The sequence below is a fragment of the Eubalaena glacialis genome, chromosome 4 (assembly GCF_028564815.1).
Source record: "Eubalaena glacialis isolate mEubGla1 chromosome 4, mEubGla1.1.hap2.+ XY, whole genome shotgun sequence".
Lineage (NCBI taxonomy): Eukaryota > Metazoa > Chordata > Mammalia > Artiodactyla > Balaenidae > Eubalaena > Eubalaena glacialis.
Window position 1 is genome coordinate 58,902,084 of NC_083719.1, and position 21,809 is coordinate 58,923,892.

The 21,809-nt window shown below is 36.2% G+C and overlaps 1 protein-coding gene across 5 annotated transcripts in view; it reads right to left on the bottom strand.

Annotated features, from left to right (window-relative positions):
* Window positions 1-672: 672 nt before the first annotated feature.
* FAM169A (family with sequence similarity 169 member A) overlaps window positions 673-21,809 on the bottom strand; it is a 60,224-nt gene continuing 39,087 nt past the window's right edge. For 4 of the 5 annotated variants that reach the window (XM_061187911.1, XM_061187908.1, XM_061187909.1 and 1 more), the window contains 8 exons: window positions 21,399-21,578; window positions 16,705-16,833; window positions 16,078-16,190; window positions 13,762-13,801; window positions 13,098-13,248; window positions 6,377-6,533; window positions 2,892-3,095; window positions 673-1,504 (listed from right to left, as the gene is read on the bottom strand). In XM_061187911.1, the coding sequence (XP_061043894.1) occupies window positions 956-1,504; window positions 2,892-3,095; window positions 6,377-6,533; window positions 13,098-13,248; window positions 13,762-13,801; window positions 16,078-16,190; window positions 16,705-16,833; window positions 21,399-21,578 (1,523 nt within the window). In that variant the 3' untranslated portion in view covers window positions 673-955. The remainder of the gene's footprint in view (window positions 1,505-2,891; window positions 3,096-6,376; window positions 6,534-13,097; window positions 13,249-13,761; window positions 13,802-16,077; window positions 16,191-16,704; window positions 16,834-21,398; window positions 21,579-21,809) is intronic. The other variant, XM_061187910.1, reaches the window with a different exon arrangement.

The window sequence follows — 21,809 nt, forward strand, 5'->3', positions numbered from 1 at the left end:
GAAGCCAAGGGCATAAGCTGGCAGGCAGGCAAAAAGATCTTTTGACAGGAATCACTCCATGAGTTAGGGAAGTGGATGAAAGTGAGGGGAATATAATGAAGATTCTAGAACAAAGGCAGTGGCAGGATTGAGGAGAGAAGCCTTAGGAAGGGTTCTCACACTTCTAAAGTATACATGTTAACTGGGTGAGGACAAAAGTACAGTCCCCAGATTCAAATGAAATTTTAAATAATTATACGAGTGCCTACAGGCCAGAGTTAAATCCCTAGCAGTACTGTTAATATCAGATGTTATCAAGAGTGAACTGGAAACAGATTTTGTTTGTGCCTTTCCACAGACATTGAAGTCAAAGGAAGAAATTGCACCTACAACTAAGAACTAAGAGGCCAAAATACCACCTTCATAAACCTTTGACCATAAATTTCCAAATTTGTGCTCTCATTTAGTTGAAGTTGCATTTATTCTAATTTACTGACATTTTTGTTTAAGCATGCCTACATTTTAAAAAATGGTGATTAGTTTTGAAATTTAAGATAAAACTTCTAGAACCTTCACCAAGATTACTATTAAAACCCTTAGTATAAAAGATTTCTGTGATCCTTACAATTGATGGAAACCCTACTACTTTCACATTTTTAAATTTATATTTTCTGAAATATTAATGGTCAGATATCCCCAACTGCTAAAGAAAATATAGTATGATCTGGTTTCCCAAAATCGAAACATGGTTAATAAAAATAAAAAAAAATTGTATTTACACAAAATAGCCTGAAAAATTAAAAAGAACGGTGAATCCTAGGTCCTACAGGGGAGGGAAAAGCGGCATCATAAATAAGTTCAAATTGAAAATTTGGAGTTTTTGTCCTGTGCCCCATGCTATTTATTAACTGCCATATTTTAAAAACAACAATTATGTTACAAAGAAGAGGATTTATCATCCGCATTTCTTCCTCATTCAGGTCAGCTTGGCTTTCTTCTTCGCAGGTCCTTTGTGCCCTTTGGCCTTTCTTCTTAAATTCCGCCTGTCGACCACAGGCACTTCCACTTCTATCTCCTCTGAGCTGCTATCCACAGTCTTCTCTGTTGATTGTGTCCACTGATCCAGTTGCTCAGAAGATGCTTCAGACTGCTCCTCTGACTGCTTCTTCTGTCCTGCATTCTGTGCAAATGGCACATCTTCAAGTTCAACCTCTATTAAAGAGCTCTGAGGAAGAGCTGGAGATGTCTCCTGGGGCTCGGCTACCCCCTCCTCACCCTGGTCTTCCAATGAGGCAGTAGTGTTGGGTGATACATTTTCAGGAATTGATTCTTCAGCAAATTCAGTTATCACGGAGTTTGGAAAACCACTGTCGGACCGTTCTTCATTTGGGATAGTAGCCACATTGTCTGAACTCCCAAAATGTGCTTTCTTTCTTGAAACTAGAGGCAGCCTCTCTTCAGTGTGCCCCTTGTCATCAGATGGGCCTTCATATAGCAACATTTCTGAGTCAGTTACATGTGAAGTCTAAAAACAAAAAACCGATGAACAACTTTTGCAATATAGTTCTTACATAAATTATTCTCAGACACTAATATGCAATGACCCTGAACCACATTTTAAAGAATTCAGTACTCACTACTTTTGTTAATCATGTGCACATGTTCTGAATACAGCTCAATTTCTTCAAAACTGTCTTACATGATAATTTGGATTCATTAAGTTCTTGCTTTAAAGATGCAATAAAAGTAATGATTTTACCTCAAAACGTACTTAAGGCACAAACTTTATGTCAAGATTCTTCAAAACCATGAATCAACTCAGTTTTTAGTTTCCTGGTGTTACTGGAGCCAGAACCGAGAATCCTGGGACTTGACACTGTGCTACCCCACTGAGTTTGACTATTAGGTGAAAGGTGAGGGCAGCGAAAATTTTATTCATGTAATTATGTGAGACACTAATAAAATAATGCTATACAAGAGTTCTTTACCCTTAAATTGGAATATTCAAAAGTAGAAATTAAATTTCCTTTTTGACGTGGCACCTATATATATACAATGGAATATTACGCAGCCATAAAAAAAGAATGAAATCTTGCCATTTGCAACAACATGGATGAACTTAGAGGGGATTATGCTTAGTGAAATAAGTCAGACAGAGAAAGACAAAAACCATATGATCTCATTTATATGTGGAATCTAAAAAACAAAACAAAATGAAAACAGACTCAGATAAAAAGAACAAATGGGTGGTTGCCAGAAGGGAGGGAGTGAGGGGACTGAAAGAGGTAGGGGATTAAGAGGTACAAACTTCCAGTTACAAAATAAACCACGGGGATGTAATATATAGCATAAGGAATATGGTCAACAATATTGTAATAACTTTATATGGGGAACAGATGGTTACTGGACTTAACAGTGGTGATCATAATGTATGCAAAATCAAATCACTATGTAGTACACATGAAACTAATATAATATTGTACATCAACTATATTTCAATAAAAATAAATAATTAAATTTCTTTTAAAATATTCCATCAAGTTTTCCCCACTAATCTAATCTGTCTCCCTAATTAAAACAAATTAAAATGACAGTACTGGTCACAGACTATGTAAGCAATAGGTATTCAAATATTTGGTAAATAATGCTTTACCCATTTTTCTAAGCATTTCCTAAATCTACAAAGTGAAACTCATTTTGTTACCGTAAGTCAGACGAATGAAGTTACAAAGATTTGAATTTAAAAAACATTACTGATTGCATCTTCTTAAAACACCCAATGTAGTAAAATTTATTTTTCCTGAAGGATGGTACATGTTAAACTAGAGGAAAATATATATCCTGCACTGCCCTAGCCAAGTCACCAACACTGGACACTATAACTATAAAAAATTAGGATATTTTTCCATTACCTTATCCTGTGCAACAGCCTCAGGAGATTTTGAAGATTCTACCACCAGTGGAACAAGATTCGTAGAGTCTTCACTGGAATTAAAAGACTGCAATTTTAATTCTTCACCTAAAACTTCACCAGTGGAGTCCTCCTCTTCTGTTATAAGTGAAGTCTTAAGAGTATCATCCATTATCTCACCATTCATAGGCTCTGATTCAGATTCCTACACCATCGAGGGCAAAAAAAGTCAGGACAAAATTACAGATTAACTTACTTGTCATACAAGGTGGGTCCATTCTCAGTCGCCCTGTCATGCACCAGGACTCAAGATACATTCTACCACATTACAGGACACAGGTTAAGGAACAGCAGAGTCAGTAAGAGAAAAGAATCCATAAGCACCCCAATTTCCCTCTGTTCTCATGGAGAAAAGACAGGACCAGGATGCTCTATGGACCCAGTGTGGGTCTGAGATTCAGTGAAGAGACCCTGCCTCCTTCTTCTTCTTCCTCCATATAGGCAGTGACAGGAAGAACCTTTTCAGTAAAAAGCCACCAGAGAAAGTCTAGATTTGGTGCCAGCTCTTTACAGAACATCAGCTGTTCAGCACTTGGAACCCTTGGGGCCCCTGGGAAGTCACAGTTTAGCATGCCAGGGGGAGGAAGCACTAGCAGTCCTGTGGGAAGCTGAGTTTGGGTACAGCTTCTTGCTGGCAGGAGAGCCCTCATTCCTAGTGAGCTCATTCTCCAGTCAACAAAGGGTCATCTTTGAACAATCCTGCTCCTTAAATCACATTAAAATATGGAAAAGCGATTTGATAACACTAAGTCTCCAATTTCTGAAACTCTTCCTCCAAGGTTTACCAATTTACATGACTTTCATTAACATCTAATATTTCTAATTAATCCTAATGACATTCTAATAATCAGAGATCATTTTATTTAATTATCATTTTAAAAATTCGAACACTGGGCTTCCCTGGTGGCGCAGTGGTGAAGAATCTGCCTGCCAATGCAAGGGACACGGGTTCGAGCCCTAGTCCGGGAGGATCCCACATGCTGCTGAGCGGCTAGGCCCATGTGCCACAACTCTGAGCCTGCGCTCTAGAGCCCGCAAGCCACAACTACTGAGCCTGTGTACCACAACTACTGAGCCCACATGCTTAGAACCCATGCTCCGCAGCAAGAGAAGCTGCTATAATGAGAAGCCCACGCACCGCAACGAAGAGTAGCCCCCACTCACCGCAACTAGAGAATGTCCACTAATAGCAACAAAGACCCAATGCAGCCAAAAATAAAATAAATAAATTTAAAATAAATTAATTAACTAAAAATAAAATAAAAATTAGAACACTGATGCACTCAAATTTTAAGAAATAGACCTGGCTGGATTATATAGAACCCCTGAAATCATATAATGAGTGTTTTCCTAAGGGATACTGAAATCAGAGACTTAGAAAAATTAATCTGGCCAGAGAGTATAAAGAATAAACTGCACACAGAAGGTAATTATAATAAAACTCACAAAAGGACCAACTACGGTATGACAAATGTTCAAAGGAAGAAAATGAGAAAGATATAGCAAAAGTTTTTATAAAAAACCAGAATTTTGGTGAGTAACTACAAGTGAGAAGAAACAGAAGAGAAAAACTCAGTCCTTCAAGTTCTAGGTTTGGGAACAGAATGAAAAATAAGAAATAGGAAAAAAGGCTCAATAGAGAAGTGATAGGAAAGAGCAGAGATGTTAAAATTTAAGATGATTAAAGACATCTGTCTAAACAGAAATATTCAGAAGGCAAGTAATACTGAAGTCTGGATCAATATTGAAAGTCTGGAGTTACTGGTCATCCCCACAGAGATGACCATTCAGCCATTAGACTAGATGCATTTTCAAAAGAGAAGCATGAACAAAAGAGCAGAAAGTCAAGAACTGAGTCTTCTAGAATGTCCACAAATACAGGGAAAAAAAGAGGAAGCAGAAGAGTTAAAAAGCAAATAAATAAAACCAAAACAAAACTTCAGAGAGAGGAAAACCAAGAAACCAGAACACAACAGTGTTATAAAGCCAGGGGACTAGAGAATCCGGAGGAAGAGAGAGTAGTCAACCTAGGTAAGGAAAGCCACCAGAATTGAGTGAAAGTGTCACTGGTGACCTACAAGAGTAGGTACTCACATGTATTGTTGGACAAAAGAAACAGGTTACATGAAGTATGTACAGTATAATCTTAAGTTTTTAAAAAAAAAAAACCACACAAATATACATTCCCGTAGACATCTAGAAGCATATAAATCCCTTTTTTAAAATACGTGTTTGTTTCCCTAATTTTTACAAGAAGAGAAAAAATGCCATTTAAAAATACAATTTCATGAAGTAGAGGAAACAGGAGCTAAATTGGAGCAAGTTAAGGAAATAAAATCAGTAATGCAGTTTCACTTGCTTAGCTCCTGGCTGGACTTGACAAACAGGTAAAAGATTTTTAAAGAAACTTAAATATGTTTGAAAGAAGAAATAAGGAATCTGTAAGAGAGGAAAAGATTGAAGATATTAAAGAAAAAGAATGATAGGAAATAGAGAAGATGAAAAAAGAAATGAAGCCAGATAAAGAGTTTTTTACTCAGTCACAAAGGATTTTCCTCCTTGTTTTCTAGTGGTAAAAAAAGTGAATTTAGTTATTTTTCTAGGAATTTGTAAATCAACTGTAGTCAAATACATATATTTTTTCTGGACAACTAATTCTATCCTTCTAACCAAAATAGGGGTGCAATTTAGGGCTTGTTGGACATTAAGGCATTCTAAATGGTTTTATAAGGTAGACCTCTTATAGTCACATCATTTGTGTCACTTAAGTATGTTTAATTCTACAAATTAATTTGTATTTTAAATACACTGAGGGACATTACTAACTAAACAGCCTCTATTTTATCTTTGCAATACGTCAAACTTTATAAACTCAGTTTGAAATATAAAATACTTGTAACTTTATCCTCTACTACCTGACCTTGCTTTAGACCTATATGCTTTTTTTTTTTTTTTTTTTAATTTATTTTGGCTGTGTTGGGCCTTCGTTGTTGTGCGCGGGCTTTCTCTAGTTGCAGCAAGCAGGGGCTACTCTTCATTGCGATGCGCAGGCTTCTCATTGCGATGGCTTCTCTTGTTGCAGAGCACGGGCTCTAGGCTCGCAGGCTTCAGTAGTTGCGGCACGTGGGCTCAGTAGTTGTGGCTCACGGGCTCTAGAGCGCAGGCCCAGTAGTGTGGCACGCGGGCTTAGCTGCTCCGTGGCATGTGGGATATTCCCAGACCAGGGCTCGAACCCGTGTCCCCTGCATTGGCAGGCAGATTCTTAACCACTGAGCCACCAGGGAAGTCCCGACATATATGCTTTTTAACATTAAATACAATTTCTACTAAGAGTCTAAAATACATTGTTATGCTTTTCTAACAATATATGACTAAGAAAGTTAAATTTTACTTCCATTCATTTTATTTAGTAAGTGAATCTCCTACCTTTTCACCTTCTTGCTTTTCCAGGCCTGGCTGGGTTTCTGGTGCTGGTCGAACATTTTTATCACTACTTTCATCCTCAAATTCAATAACACTCTGTTCAGGTTCTTCTTCCAAGAATTCTTCTGAGCTCTCTGATGTTCGTGCAGTAGACTCCAATCTACAAAACCAAAGAAAAACATTCTTACTTGTTTTATTAAAGATGAATATACAATTTCAGGAATCCGTTAATAAAGTAACACTTTAGAGAATCAACTAAGTGTTGTTCAGACAACAACTTCAAATTTTACAGGTCCAAAACCAACCTCTTCATCTTCTTACAAGTTTGTTCTCTTTCCTACCTTGTTCTCCAGTTCGATCACCACCTTTTCAATTATGTAAACTAGACCTTTCTTTTACTCTATCTATATTGATTGGATCTTATTCTCCTAGAATGAGCATACATCTCAGCTTACCTGGGACAGTCCAGTTTACAACTTTTGTCCCAGCACTGGCATAATTATGGCATCCCTCATTTTATTGCACTTTGTTTTACTGCATTTTGAAGATACTATGTTTTTACTAATTGGAGGTTTGTGGCAATCCTATGCTAAGCAAGTCCATTGAAGCCATTTCTCCAGCAGTATTTGCTCACTTCATGTCTGTGTCACGTTTTGGTAATTCCCACAATACTTTGAACTTTTTTTTAATTATTATATTTGTTACAGTGATCTGTGATTAGTGATGGTTGATGTTACAATTTTAATTGTTTCCAGGTGCCACAGGCTACACTCAAATAAGATGATAAACTTTTTTTTTAATGGATTTTTTTTATTGGAGTATAGTTTACTTACAATGTAGCGTTAGTTTCTGCTGTACAGAAAAGTGAGTTGGTTATACATATACCTATGTCCACTCTTAAGATAGCAAACTTAATAAATGATAAATGATAAATGTTGTGTGTGTTCTGACTGTTGCAACTGATTGGCCATTCCCCATCTCTCTCCCTCTCTTTGGGCCTCCCTATTCCCTGAGACACAACAATATTGAAATTAGGCCAATTAATAACCCTGCAATGGCTCTAAGTGTTCAAAGGAAGAGTCACACGTCTCTCACTTTAAATCAAAAGCTAGAGACGATTAAACTTAGTGAGAAAGGCACATTGAAAGCTGAGATAGGTAGAAAGCTATGTCTCTTGTGCCAAATAGTTAGCCAAGCTGTGAATACAAAGCAAAAGTTCTTGAAAAAAATTAACAGTGCTACTCTAAGTGAACACACCAGTGATAAGATAGCAAAACAGCCTTATTGCCGATATGGAGAAAAAGTTGTAGTGGTCTGGATAGAAGATCAAACCAGCCACAACATTCCCTTAAGCCAAAGCCTAATCCAGAACAAGGCCCTAACTCTCTTCAATTCTATGAAGGCTGAAAGAGGTGAGGATGCTACAGAAAAAGAGTCTGAAGCTAGCAGAGGTTGGTTCATGAGGTTTAAGGAAAGAAGCTCCCTCCATAACAGTGCCAGGTGAAGTAGCTAGTGCTGATGTAGAAGCTGTATCAAGTCATCCAGAAGATCAAGCTAAGATAATGAATGCAGGTGGCTACACTAAACAACAAATTTTCAATGCAGACAAAAAACCCTACTGGAACAAGATGTCATCTAGGACTTTCAGAGCTAGAGAAGAGAAGCCAATTCCTGGCTTAAAGTTTCAAAGGACATCTAAAATATATAAACAGCTCATGCAGCTCAATATTAAAAAAAACAAACAACCCAATCAAAAAATGGGCAGAAGACCTAAATAGACATTTCTTCAAAGAAGACATACAGATGGCCAAGAGGCACATGAAAAGCTGCTCATGTGCTCACTAATTATTAGAGAAATGCAAATCAAAACTACAATTAGGTAGCACCTCACACCGGTTAGAACGGGCATCATCAGAAAATCTACAAACAACAAATGCTGGAGGAGGTGTGGAGAAAAGGGAACCCTCTTGCACTGTTGGTGGGAATGTAAATTGATACAGCCACTATGGAGAACAGTATGGAGGTTCCTTAAAAAACTAAAAATTGAATTACCATATAACCCAGCAATCCCACTACTGGGCATATACCCAGAGAAAACCATAATTCAAAAAGACACATGCACCCCAGTGTTCACTGCAGCACTATTTACAATAGCCAGGTCATGGAAGCAACCTAAATGCCCATTGACAGATGAATGGATAAAGAAGATGTGGTACATATACACAATGGAATATTACTCAGCCATAAAAAGGAACAAAACTGGGTCATTTGTAGAGATGTGGATGGATCTAGAGACTGTCATACAGAGTGTAGTAAGTCAGAAAGAGAAAAACAAATATCGTATATTAATGCATATATGTGGAATCTAGAAAAATGGTACAGAGGAACTGGTTTGCAAGGCAGAAATAGAGACACAGGATGTAGAGAACAAACGTATGGACACCAAGGGGGGAAGCGGGGGGTGGGGGGCGGCAGGGGGGGATGAATTGGGCAATTGGGATTGACATATATACACTGATGTGTATAAAATGGATGACTAATAAGAACCTGCTGTATATAAATAAATAAATAAATGTAGCACAGCCACAGATGTATCCACCCACTTTAAAAAAAAAAAAAGTTTCAAAGGACAAGCTGACTCTCTTGCTAGGCGCTAATGCAGTTGGTGACTTGAAGTTGAAGCCAGTGCTCATTTACCATTCTGAAAATCCTAGGGCCTTTAAGAATTATGCTAAATCTACTCCCTTGTCCTCCATAAATGGAACAACAAAGCCTGGATGACAGCACACCTGTTGACAACATGGTTTACTGAATATTTTAAGCCCACTGTTAAGACCTATTGCTCAGGAAAAAAAAATTCCTTTCAAAATGTGACTGCTCATTGACAATGTATCTGGTCACCCAAGAGCTCTGATGGAGATGTACAATGAAATTCATGTTGTTTTCATACCTGCTAACACCATCCATTCTGCAGCCCATGGATTAAGGAAGCATTTCGACTTTGAAGTCTTATTATTTAAGAATTACAGTTCATAAGGCTATAGTTGCCACAGATAGAGATTCCTCTGATGGCTGTGGGCAAAGTCAATTGAAAACCTTCTGAAAAAGATTCACCATTCTAGATGCCACTATGAACATTCATGATTCATGGGAAGAGGTCTAATATCAACATTACCAGGAGTTTGGAAGAAGGTGACTCAAACCCTCATGGATGACTTTGAGGGGTTCAAGACTTCAGTGGAGGAGGTCACTGCCGATGTGGTAGAAATGGCAAGAGAATCAGAATTAGAAGTGGAGCCTGAAGATGTGACTGAATTGCTGCAATCTCAAGATAAAACTTTAATGGATGAGGAGTTGTTTATTGTGTATGAGCAAAGAGAGTGATTTCTTGAGATGGAATCCACTCCTGCTAAAAATGCTGTGAAGACTGTTGAAATGACAAAGGATTTAGACTATGACATAAACTTAGTAGATGAAGCCACATCAGGGTTTCAGAGGACTGACTCCAATTTTGAAAGAATTTCTACGGTGGGTAAAATGCTATCAAACAGCATCGCATGCTACAGAGAAATCGTTAGTGAAAGGAAGAAGTCAGCCAATCTATGTGGCAAAGTTCATGGCTGTCTTATTTAAGAAATGGCCACAGTCACCCCAACCTTCAGCAATCACCACCCTGATCAGTCATCAGCCACCAACATTGAGGCGAGACCCTCCACCAGCAAAAAGATTACGACTCATTGAAGGCTCAGATGATAGCATTTTTTTTTAACCAATAAAGTATTTTTAAATTAAGGTATGTACTTTTTTTTTTAAACATAATGCTATCGCACACTTAACAGACTACAGGATAGTGTAAAAAACTTTTATGTGCACTAGCAAACCAAAATGTTTGATTTATTGTGATGGTCACTTTATTGCGGTAGTCTGGAACTGAATCTACAACATCTCTGAGGTATGCGTGTATTAATAATGCCCCTTTCATTCTCAAAAATTTCAGTTTGGACAATAAACGATATAGTTTAGTTCTACCTGTGAAACGCCTTTCAAACAAATCCGTAACTTTATTCCCATTCTCATCTTCCTACTCCAGGCCCAATTCTCTCTGGACACTGTAACTTCTTCCCAACTCATGTTCAGACTTGCAATATATACATTCTTTAGTAAGGTTTTCAGAGCTATGTTTCTTTTTTTTTTTTGCCTGCATCCCATGGCACGCAAGATCTTAGTTCCCCGAAGAGGGATCGAACCCATGCCCCCTGAAGTGGAAGCTCAGGGTCTTAACCACTGGACCGCCCGGTAAGTCACCAGAGTTATGTTTCTAATACACATATCTGCACCAGTGACAGTCCACCTCAGAAAATTCTGATGGTTCTCTATGGCTTGGAGAATAAAGCATACCTTCTTTCAAAGCCTAACATGACCAGACCCTTATATTTTTACCTCCTACTCGATGCTACCACTTACCTATACATCAGTTTTCCTTACCAACACTCCTCCCAGCTTTGTGCCTTTGCTCATGTTACTCCTGCTGTCTAGAACTGCACAGTGCAATACAGTAGCCATGAGACACTTGTCATTATTTACAGTAATTAAAACTGAGTGAAGGGCTTCCCTGGTGGCGCAGTGGCTGAGAATCTGCCTGCCAATGCAGGGGACACGGGTTCGAGCCCTGGTCTGGGAAGATCCCACATGCCGCGGAGCAACTAGGCCCGTGAGCCACAACTACTGAGCCTGCGCGTCTGGAGCCTGTGCTCCGCAACAAGAGAGGCCGCGATAGTGAGAGGCCCGCGCACCGCGATGAAGAGTGGCCCCCACTTGCCGTAACTAGAGAAAGCCCTCGCACAGAAATGAAGACCCAACACAGCCAAAAAATAAATATTTAAAAAAAAAAAAAAAAGGAAACAAAAATATTATTTAAAAAAAAAAAACAAAAAACTGAGTGAAATTAAAAACTCAGCTCCTCAGTTGCACTAGCCACACTTCAAGTGCTCGGTGATGAGCAAACTGAGTAGTGGCTGCCATGCTGGACAGGGAAGGGCAGACAAAGAACATGTCCACCATGACAGAAGGTTCTCTGAACAGCCCTGGCGTAGACCAGGGGTCAGCAAACTTTTCCTTTAGGTTTTCTGAGTCATATGGTCTCTGAACAACTACTCAACTCCACCAGCGTAAAGCAAAAGCAACCATAATAAACATGTGAACTAATAAGCACAGATGTGTTACAATAAAATTTTATTTACAACAATAGGTGGTGGGCCAGATCTGGCCTATAGGCCAGATATAGACCATAGTTTGTAGACCCTCGAACTAGAAAAGAAAGTCTTCTTTCCCAACTCTGCTTGTTGAGTTTCTACTTATCTTTGAAGCCCTGGCACAAATGTCAAATTTCTCTATCCCCTCAATTAGAATCAATCACCCCCTCCTTTGCACCCAGAGCACTTTGCACTTCTATTATTATATCACAATCCACCTTGCAGTACTCTGAACCTGTGCCACAGGTACAGATATGTGTATCAGAAACTAATAGACAGTCGATTCTTCAAGGGCAAAGAGGAAGTTTTGTTCTTCATAGTGTCTGAGCACTTAAGCATTTAGTCTCACTGTTACTATTTTATGAAAAGCAAAAAAAAATCCACAATAATTCTGAGATGTTCAATTTAAAATGTACTGTTACATTCCCTTTTTAAAAGGGTATTACAACAAAATGTTGCTCAGTGAAAAAAACTATAATTATCTAACCTCATTACTCTTTTCACAAGTTAAATATTTACTTAAATTTGACTTTAAAGTGATGAATTTTTCATTAAAATATAACATTTACATAATTATCCAAATTTAAAGTTACATACATAATGAAATTAGCAGAGCTACAGAATTCTCTACCTGAGTAGAATAATTTCACAACTAAAATGACAACACTATGAATGGTTGACTCAGGAACAGTTAGCAGGACTATCAGAGCAAAAGCCTAATTTAACTATAATATTGAAAATCTTGCTTTCTTTAAGATTCAAAGGAAGATGGAGAATAAGGTTTTGATCCAAGTGTTCTGTTGATTCAGCTGGCTATTAAGTTTCTGGAGGAGTTGACAATACCATTTATGGCTATCACTAATTTGTTATATTCTATAACCCAGTAAAATGAATTAGTTATAAAGTAAAATTGAGGGTTTTTTTTTTTTTATAAAGTACAGAAAAAGTTTATTGGAAATCTCTTGAATACATTTTAAAGTATAGCTCAATATTTCCAGATAAAGTAGGCTGGAGGAGCGGGAGGGGCTCTCCCACCTGGAGACACGACTGGTCCCAGCCCTGTCCCGGGGGTGCTGTGCGGGTCCGTCTAGGGCTCATACCTTTCATGAGGGTTTTTTAAATTGACTAAACCTCAGCATTGCTAAAAACCATAGCTACTGTCAAATTCAAAGTTGACAATAATGACTCATTTGGGATGATATAATCACTAGAATATTCTCCTGGATTTTCACACAAGAGACTAAATCATGAATTTATTCCACTCTCTTACTAGCAACTTCTCCCTATACCACTTGTCAGTGACACTTACCAAGTGTAATCAATAATCTTGTGGAAGAACTCAAATACAAAGTTCTACACCAAGGTCATTTACTACACAAACAATATAATAAACTTCACCTTAAAAACTAAATACTAATAATATGAAAATAAGAATAAACAAAATAACGAGAGTAAAATAAACAATACTTCACTTGTTCACTGAAGCTGTAGGTGAAGTCTGGGGAGTCTTTTCATCTTCCCCTTGAGAACTACTAAATTCAGAATCCTGAAACCGTTTTCCAATCTTTGGCCGCTTTAAATGACTACTTCGAGTACGAGTGGAAACAGATGTTTTATCGTGACCTGAGAAAAAAACGGCAAAACTATAATTGATTGATTATGTATTCAAAGGATTACCTATTAAAATACACAGAAATGCAAGAACTACGCTAGTTTACCTAAATCCCCAACATTACACACTTCCTCTCTGTCACTTCAGGTTAAGAAACCATGTCAGTGTCTTCTTCTAAATTATGAAATAACCTTGTCAGTATTCATTCCTCAAACTTCTGTTACCTTGAGCTTTTTGCAAAGTGTTTCTGCATTTTCACTTAGACCCTCTTCCAACAATCTTGGGAAATAAACAAGGTAGACATTATTGTCCCTATTTTACAGGTAAGGAAATGAAAACAAGAGAGGCAAAATAGCTTACCTAACTGTTCACACAGCAAAATCAGTGGTAAAAGAACCCAGATCTAGATTTTAGGGCTGGAGAAGTCTTCACTTTACTCTAAGGGACACACACACACACACACACACACACACTTAATTCTAACTGTCTCAAACACTTACTAATAGACGAGCTGAATTTCTTACCTTCAGAAGTACTTGCAAAGGCATCTTTTAGAGAATCAATCTAAAACAGAGATACAGATTAAAACCACAAGTTTTAGATCCTTTCTTCTCCCTATGGATCTACTTCATACAGTTACAAAGAAAATCTTTTTAAAAGTTTTTCAAATAGCACCTTTTGTACTCACTATTCATCAACTAAGAAACTCACTTAGAAAGTAAAAAGGCTATATTATAGCCTCAGTTTATTATGAGCTTAAGAACTTATGAAGCCATCTAATATGCTATAGTGATATACACGGCCTTTCTGAATGTTCTGTTCTTGGCTCCCTTCTCTTCTCAGTCCACATCCTCCTTCTACGTAACTGTATCTACCACCTTTACTTCAACAGCTATTTGCTGATGAATCCAAATATACAATTTAATCTCCCCAACTTTTTTCCTGATTTCCAAATGATGAATCCAAATATACAATTTTAATCTTCCCAACTTTTTTCCCGATTTTCAAAGCTCTACTTCCAGTGAAATCTCTCTCAGCGGATACTCCACCAATTTCACATCCAACCTGTCCCAAACTGAAATCTTAAATTTCCCCAATATTATCCTCTACCTTGGTTAATGGCAATAACAATTCAGTATGCCATTCCAACCAAAATCCTGTGAGGCAGTAATGCCTTCTTCTTGTCCCTCATTCAGTCAATCACAAAGCCTGTCAATTTTGACTCTGAAGAATCTCTCAAAACTGCCCCCTCTTTTGTACGACCAATGCTTTAATTCAAGCATTTATCATCTTTATCATGAAGGTGTACACCTTATATATGTACAATTTTTGTCAATTATACCTCAATAAAGCTAAAAAAATTATGTAGTTAAAATAAACAAACAAAACCACTTCCCCATGAGGTTACTGATAAAAAAAATAAATAGTTTACTATGAGAAATATTTTCCTTGAATAAATTAAAATATTAAAGTAATATAAGGAATATGAATTTCTAAAATGAAAAAAGGTCTAATTTATATTGCCAACCTTATAATATGGTGAAATTTTAGTATGTTCTCATTAAAATGACACATTTTAAATTATATGGCTTAATATAAAAGTAGATCATTGCTCTCACACGTATGAGAAGAGTAATTTTTCTACTTTCCCTGGTTTTATGATATCTGACCAGGACTAAAATGAATTTGAATATATCTGAGGAATTTGGAATGCAGTATAATAGAACTAGGGCTTATTCTGAAGTCTGAAATTCCAAAGGTAGAAATAAAACACAAAAAAACTGAACTCCTTATATATAGTTACCGTATCAATATTATTTATATTATCCTTAAAAATGTTTTAAAAAACTTTTACTCAAATAGTCAACGCTCATGCTAACTAAGACAGGAGAAAAGAGGCACAAATAATTCCCCAAAGCACTTGTGTCTCTGAAATGTACATGCATTTACATAGACATATTCAACACTCACTAAAAATATATTCAGATACCCGTGTACAAAACAAATATGACTGTATTAAAAGCCACCACAACAAAACACTGCATAAAAATAGACCTCTAGGATCCCATCAATGAACCTGCATTTTAAGTAATATCAAGTAGTTTCTAGAAAAGTACCTGGTAAGTCCTCTGGAATTCAGTAATGGGACCTGCCCTTCTACTTTCAGGTTACCTAGTATTTGCAAAGTATATTACATTCTACAAAGACCTAACATATATAGCCTCAGACTTCCCAAAATAACTTCATAACCTTTGACCTACTACTAATTCCACTTCCACAAATTTATCTGTGCAAGGAAATAATTACATTTGCACAAAGATTCATGTATAAATGCATTCATGGCTGGGTCACTTATAAATGTAAAAAACTTAAGTATAAATGTTAAGGAAACAAATGCTGATATTCATATGTAATAGAATAGTGTACTATTTAACAATGATTTAAAACAGTAATGATATAGAAAATGCTTACAATATTATGTTAATGGAGAAAAGCAGTTAGAAGCAGCATAAAAGAATAAAAACAAAAATGAAACATATGCAGATACATGTTTCGTAATATATATTAAGTACATATACAAAATGTTAGTTGCTACATCTAAGGTAATGGAATTATAGCTTTTTATTTTCTTCTATATTATTTTGTGTATTCTAAATTATTTTTCAAAGAAAATTAAATCTTAGAAACCAACTAACAGAAAATGCCAAGTAACTAACACAACAGAAGTTACATAAGTCTGTTGAATGAACAATAACATTAAAAAAGTTAAATATTAGCTGAACCTCTTTTTTAAAAACAGCAAAATTATTATTTCCTACAGTAAACAACAGTGTACCTACAGTTAGCTGCATCTCACTAGACAGACTGTCTTCAGCTCCTGCTTCATAGTCTGGAACAGATGCAAGACCATATTCTCCAGACGCAGGTCTTTTAGTTTCATTTTGAGAAACTGCTGTGTGTAAAAGAATTTTTAAAATTGTAAACCAGCTAGTATCTACTTTTAATTGTAACACTCTTTGTACTCATTTTTACAAAGCCCTAAAGAAGGGTGTTGAAAATCCAAGTGTGGGATATCCCCTTCACCAATATCTTATAATGAAGCCTTGCAATTGTAAAGAGTCTTAAACAGTTATCTGTATTTAGTGACTTCAAGGGGAGACGCATGAAACTGCATACTACCTTTGATCCACTGATGCCTATTCTATGCTGTTTGAGTAAACTGTGTTTATTTCTTATCCACCAATTCCTACTGGACTACTGGGCTACATTCTACTGGACTACTCTAGGTCCTCTGACTATTAGTGACTCAAATGTTTACGTATAACAAAAATTCAAGTTTAGAAAAGGAGGTCTGTTACTAGAGAGATCACATTACAATACACCACTACTCTGGACTATAAGACACAACCATCATTAGCCACTGCTTTTTTAAGCTGGACTTGTGTTCAAATTGAAAACATTCTTACCCGTAATTTTAAATGCTTCTCTTTGTAATGCTCTGGTGATTGGTATTCTCTGGTACCAGTGTCCAACACCTTCAACTTCCCAAAGCAGTTCATGGTCTCCTGGATATTTTTCAAAGTACTGGTTGCAAGCTGAAAAATACATTGAAAGTTTTCTAGAAATCCCCAAAATCAAATGTTTGGGCAAACAGAAGATGGAAAGTAAGCTGCCCAAGTCACTTAATGGGGCTAGCATAACTTTGATACCAAAAACAGCAAGGAAACTCAAGAAAATTATATAGCAGTCTCATTTACGAATAAACAAAGATAAAGATGATAAACCTCAATAGTTGCCAAGGAAATATAAGATGAAACAGCAAGATTCCATTTTCACACCCATCAGATAATAACAAGCATCAGAAAAATAAGGGAAATGGAAACTCCCACACTGCTGGTGTGAGAACAATTTTAAAGTGCTTAGGCAAGTTGAAGAAAAATATTTTATGATCCAATTCTACTTCTAGGTATATAATGTAATGACTTATACATATGCAGAAGAAGGCATCTATAATGATCATTACAGGACTGTTTTAGGGGGTACAACTTTGGTGCCCATCATTAGGGGATATATGAATAAATTATACTGTGTATACAATAAAATACTATGCAGCAACTACAACTAATAAACTACAGCTACATATAATCAACGTTGATAAATCTAAAAAAAGTCAGTGAAAAAACAAGTCAATATTACCTACAAAAGGATGTCATTTTATAAGTTTAAAAACACGTTAAACAAAATGATGCAGCATCTAAAAAAAACAAAATAATGCCATTTGCAGTGACATGGATGGACCTAGAGATTGTTATACTGAGTGAAGTAAGACAGAGAAAGACATCATATGATACTGCTTATATGTGGAGTCTAAAAAAAGGTACAAATGAACTTATTTACAGAACAGAAATAGAGTCACAGATGTAGATAGCAAACTTATGGTTACCAAGGGGGAAAGGGGTGGGGGGACGGATAAACTGGGAGACTGGGTAGTGTACACTACCAGTAGTGTAGTAGTGTACACTACTACATATAAAATAGATAATAAGAACATAATGTATAGCACAGGGAACTCTACTCAGTACTCTGTAATGACCTAAATGGGGAAAACAATCTAAAAAAGAGTGGGTATATGTATAACTGACTCACTTTGCTGTACAGCAGAAATGAGCACAACATTGTAAATCAACTATACTCCAATAAAAATTAATTAAAAAAATAAAAAATAATAATTTAAAAATAATTTAAAAATTGATGCAGCCTCTGTGGAAAATAGTTTGACAATTCTTCAAAAAGTTAAACATAGAATTATAACCCAGCAATTCCACTCTTAGGTTTATATCCAAAAGAACTGGAAGCAGGGACTCAGATATCTGCACACCCATGTCCACAGCACCATTATTCATAGAAACACAGAAAGGTAGAAACAACCCAAGCATCCATCAATAGATAAATGGATAAACGAAATGTCATATTCACACAATAAAAATCTACTCAGCCATAAGAAGGAATGAAATTTTGATATATGCTACAAAAAGGATGGAACTTAAACATTATGCTATGTGAAATAAGGCACAGAAGGGCAAATGTTGTATGAATCCACTTATGTGAGGTACCTAGAATATGCAAATTCATGACAGACAGCAGAAAAGAAGTTAGAGAATGATGGGAGAGGAGAAGGGGGATTATTGTTTGAAGGGTATGGAGTTTAGATTGGGGATGATGAAAAAGTTTTGGGTATAGACAGTGATGATGGGGACACAGTATTGGGAATGTGGTTAATGCCACTGAATTGTACCCCTACAAATGGTTAAAATGATAAATATTATGTTATGTATATTTTATGACCAAAAACTGTTGAGGAGACACTGCTCTGGGAAAGACCCCCGGTGTTCTCCTTACTTACTGCAAGTGGTAAGTTCTCCCACTCTTTGGCTTGGTGTGTCTTCTGGCTCAACAACCACCAAGAGGCGAACCCAGTTTCCGGGCAACACCTCTAATAGGGCAAATGAGGGGAACTTCAGTGCTATTTAAATTATATTTGGGAAAGTGTGAAAATCTAAAGTAACTGTTTAAATATGAATATATACAAAATAAATCTAAAATTATTATTTTTAAAAACTGTTTAAATTTTTTTAAATAAAAAAGCACATGAAATAATGCTTTATAGTGTTTATAGACATAGACTTATGTGTGAAAACATGGGCAGGAAGGATATACACCAACTTGAGGAACACAAATCTCTGGGGAGGAAAGAAGAAAGGAGAATGGGATTAGGGAGGGGTCCAAAGAAAACATCAACTGTATCTACGTTTTGTTTAGGTCTCCCAAAAAATAAATGAAAACAAATATGGCAAAATCTTAACATTTGTTAATCTGGACACTGGATATGTGGACACAAGGATACCATTTGCTCACTTTTTCCCCACATATTTGACAATATTTCTCATGTTTTCTGGTTGTAGTTCTTATACCTATTAGGAAGGGAAAAGCTGGAGAAAACCAACAGGCCACACTGAGTCCTTTGCCTGAATTAAAATAACTAAAATAGCAGAGGATACCTTACATAATACATAAGCACCTATAATTCATTTGGTATTCAATTTATTTAACATGAGAATCCTAAAAAAGGGTAATAAGAGAGTCTGCCTGCAGTAGATGTGTTTGCATTCCTCCCCAAATTTAGTAAAGCAATAATTAGACTTTAAGAGGAAAATCCATTTTCACATTATCCAAGGGTATACAGGGTTCATTCCATTCTCATGTATGGGTCTAGAGAGAAGCTGTGATTCAAGATGGACATGCAACACTTGGCTCTTGTTTTATGGATTTTTGGTATTAAAAGGGGGGAAATAAACTTAGAACAAAAATATTTTTTCAGTGGAAATAAATATCTGATGTTAGGTTAAAATCAATGGTAAATTATATTTTATGAAAGTTTTCTAATAAATTACTTTCCAGGTTAAATATTACTTCATTAAGAAAAGAGTAGTGCTATGGACTTTACACAAATGCAAATATAAATCCACTACTTGCTTTTAAAACACCACAACACAATATATCTACACAATGAAATACTAAACAGCATTAAAAAAGAATAAATAGAGCTACATGAATCCACAGGAATGAATCTCATAATCATAAAGATAAATAGAAAAAGCAAACTACAGAAGAATTCATACAGTACATATTATTTATATAAAGTTTTTTATTTTTATTTTTATTTTTTTTTGCTGCACAGCTTGTGTGATCTTAGTTCCCCAACCAGGGACTGAACCCCGGGCCCTCGGCAGTGAAAGCACAAAGTCCTAACTACTGGACTGCCAGGGAATCCCCTAAACTTTTTAAATACGTAAAACAATATGACATTGTTGGAAGATGTATACATATATATTAAAAGTCTAAGAAATGCATGGGGAAAATAAATGCCAAATTGAGGATAGTGCTTATTTCAGGGAAGCGGGTAAGCTAATTGGATAGGACAGAAGTTCAACTTATATTGGCAATGATCCACTTCTCATGGATGGTACATGCTGGATGATACATGAGTATTTGTTACCTTATTCTTTATATTTTTTTGTATATCTGAAATTTCTTTTTTTTTTTTAATTTAAAAAGCTACCACAGACAAACAACCCAAAGAAAGAATGATTAAAGGATCTAAATAGACATTTTTCCTAAGGAGATACATAAATGACCAATAAGCACATGAAAAGATGCTCAACATCAAATGCAAATCAAAACTACAATGAGATGCCACTCCACATCCACTGAGATGGCTCTAATAAAAAAGACAAATAATAATGAGTGTTGGCGAGGATATGGAGAAATTGCAACTCTCATACAATGTTTATGAGAACGTAAAATGGTGTGGTTGCTTTGGGAAACAGTTTGGCAGTTCCTCAAAAGGTTATGACCAAGCAATTTCATCCACGCCTAGGTATATACACCAGAGTAATGTCCACACAAAAACTACACAAATGTTCAAAGTAGCACTATTCGTAATATCTAAAAAGTGGAAACAATCCTAAAGTCCATCAACTGATGATGGATAAACAAAATGTGGCATATCCACACAAGGGACTATTCTTCAGCCATTAAAAAAAAAAAATGAAGCACTGATTCATGCTACAACATGGATGAACCTTGAAAACATTTATGCAAAATGAAAGAAGCTAGACACAAAGGGCTTACAATATAATTATATCATACAATTCCATTCATATGAAATGTCCAGAACAGGTAAATCCATAAACACAGAAAATAGATTAGTGGTTGATTGCTAGGGGATAAAGGAATGGGGGAATAGAAGAGTGACTGCTAATTGGTACAGGTTTTCTTTTTGGCGTGATGAGAATGTTCTGGAATTAGACAGTGGTTATGGTTGCATAGCTGTGAATATAATAAAAAACCACTGAATTGTACACTTTAAGAGGGTGAATTTTATGGTATGTGAATTATATTTCAACTTTTTAAAAAAGTTACCACACCCCCAAAATGCCATTTATGTGGAGGTAAGGGCACATTTGCAAAACTAAGCCCTAGAGAGCCAAGGAATATAATTTACTTAATATTGATACATGCACATTTAAAATATCCTACAGAAACAAGTCAGAAGTGACACTGAGACAAGTTTAACTTTCTAAAAACTTAATCCAATTACCTATGTACATGAGAGAAGTCAGTGGATACCGCAAGCCAAGTGCATCTTCTGTAAAGGAATCAACAAAGTCCTCCAGCATATGAAGCCCAAAGTCTTTGCCTCTATATTTCTTTCTTACGAACATTGTATCAAGAACTGGCAGTTGGTAGCTTTGGGTAAGAAACGAGGCACATATGCTTCCTGCAGTCATAAAACAGAAATCCAACAATTTTTCACATTTAAAAGGCCACATATGTATATACATTTAGAGAACATGAGTTAAATCTAAAATTGGTTAGTTTTTCTTACATCAAGAAGAATGTTAAAGACACGCATAAGTTTTGTAATATAAAATGCTTTCCAGCTATTACATATCATAATGTATACAAGATGATGAGAAGAGCTATTTATTTTATGTTTGCCAACAGTATC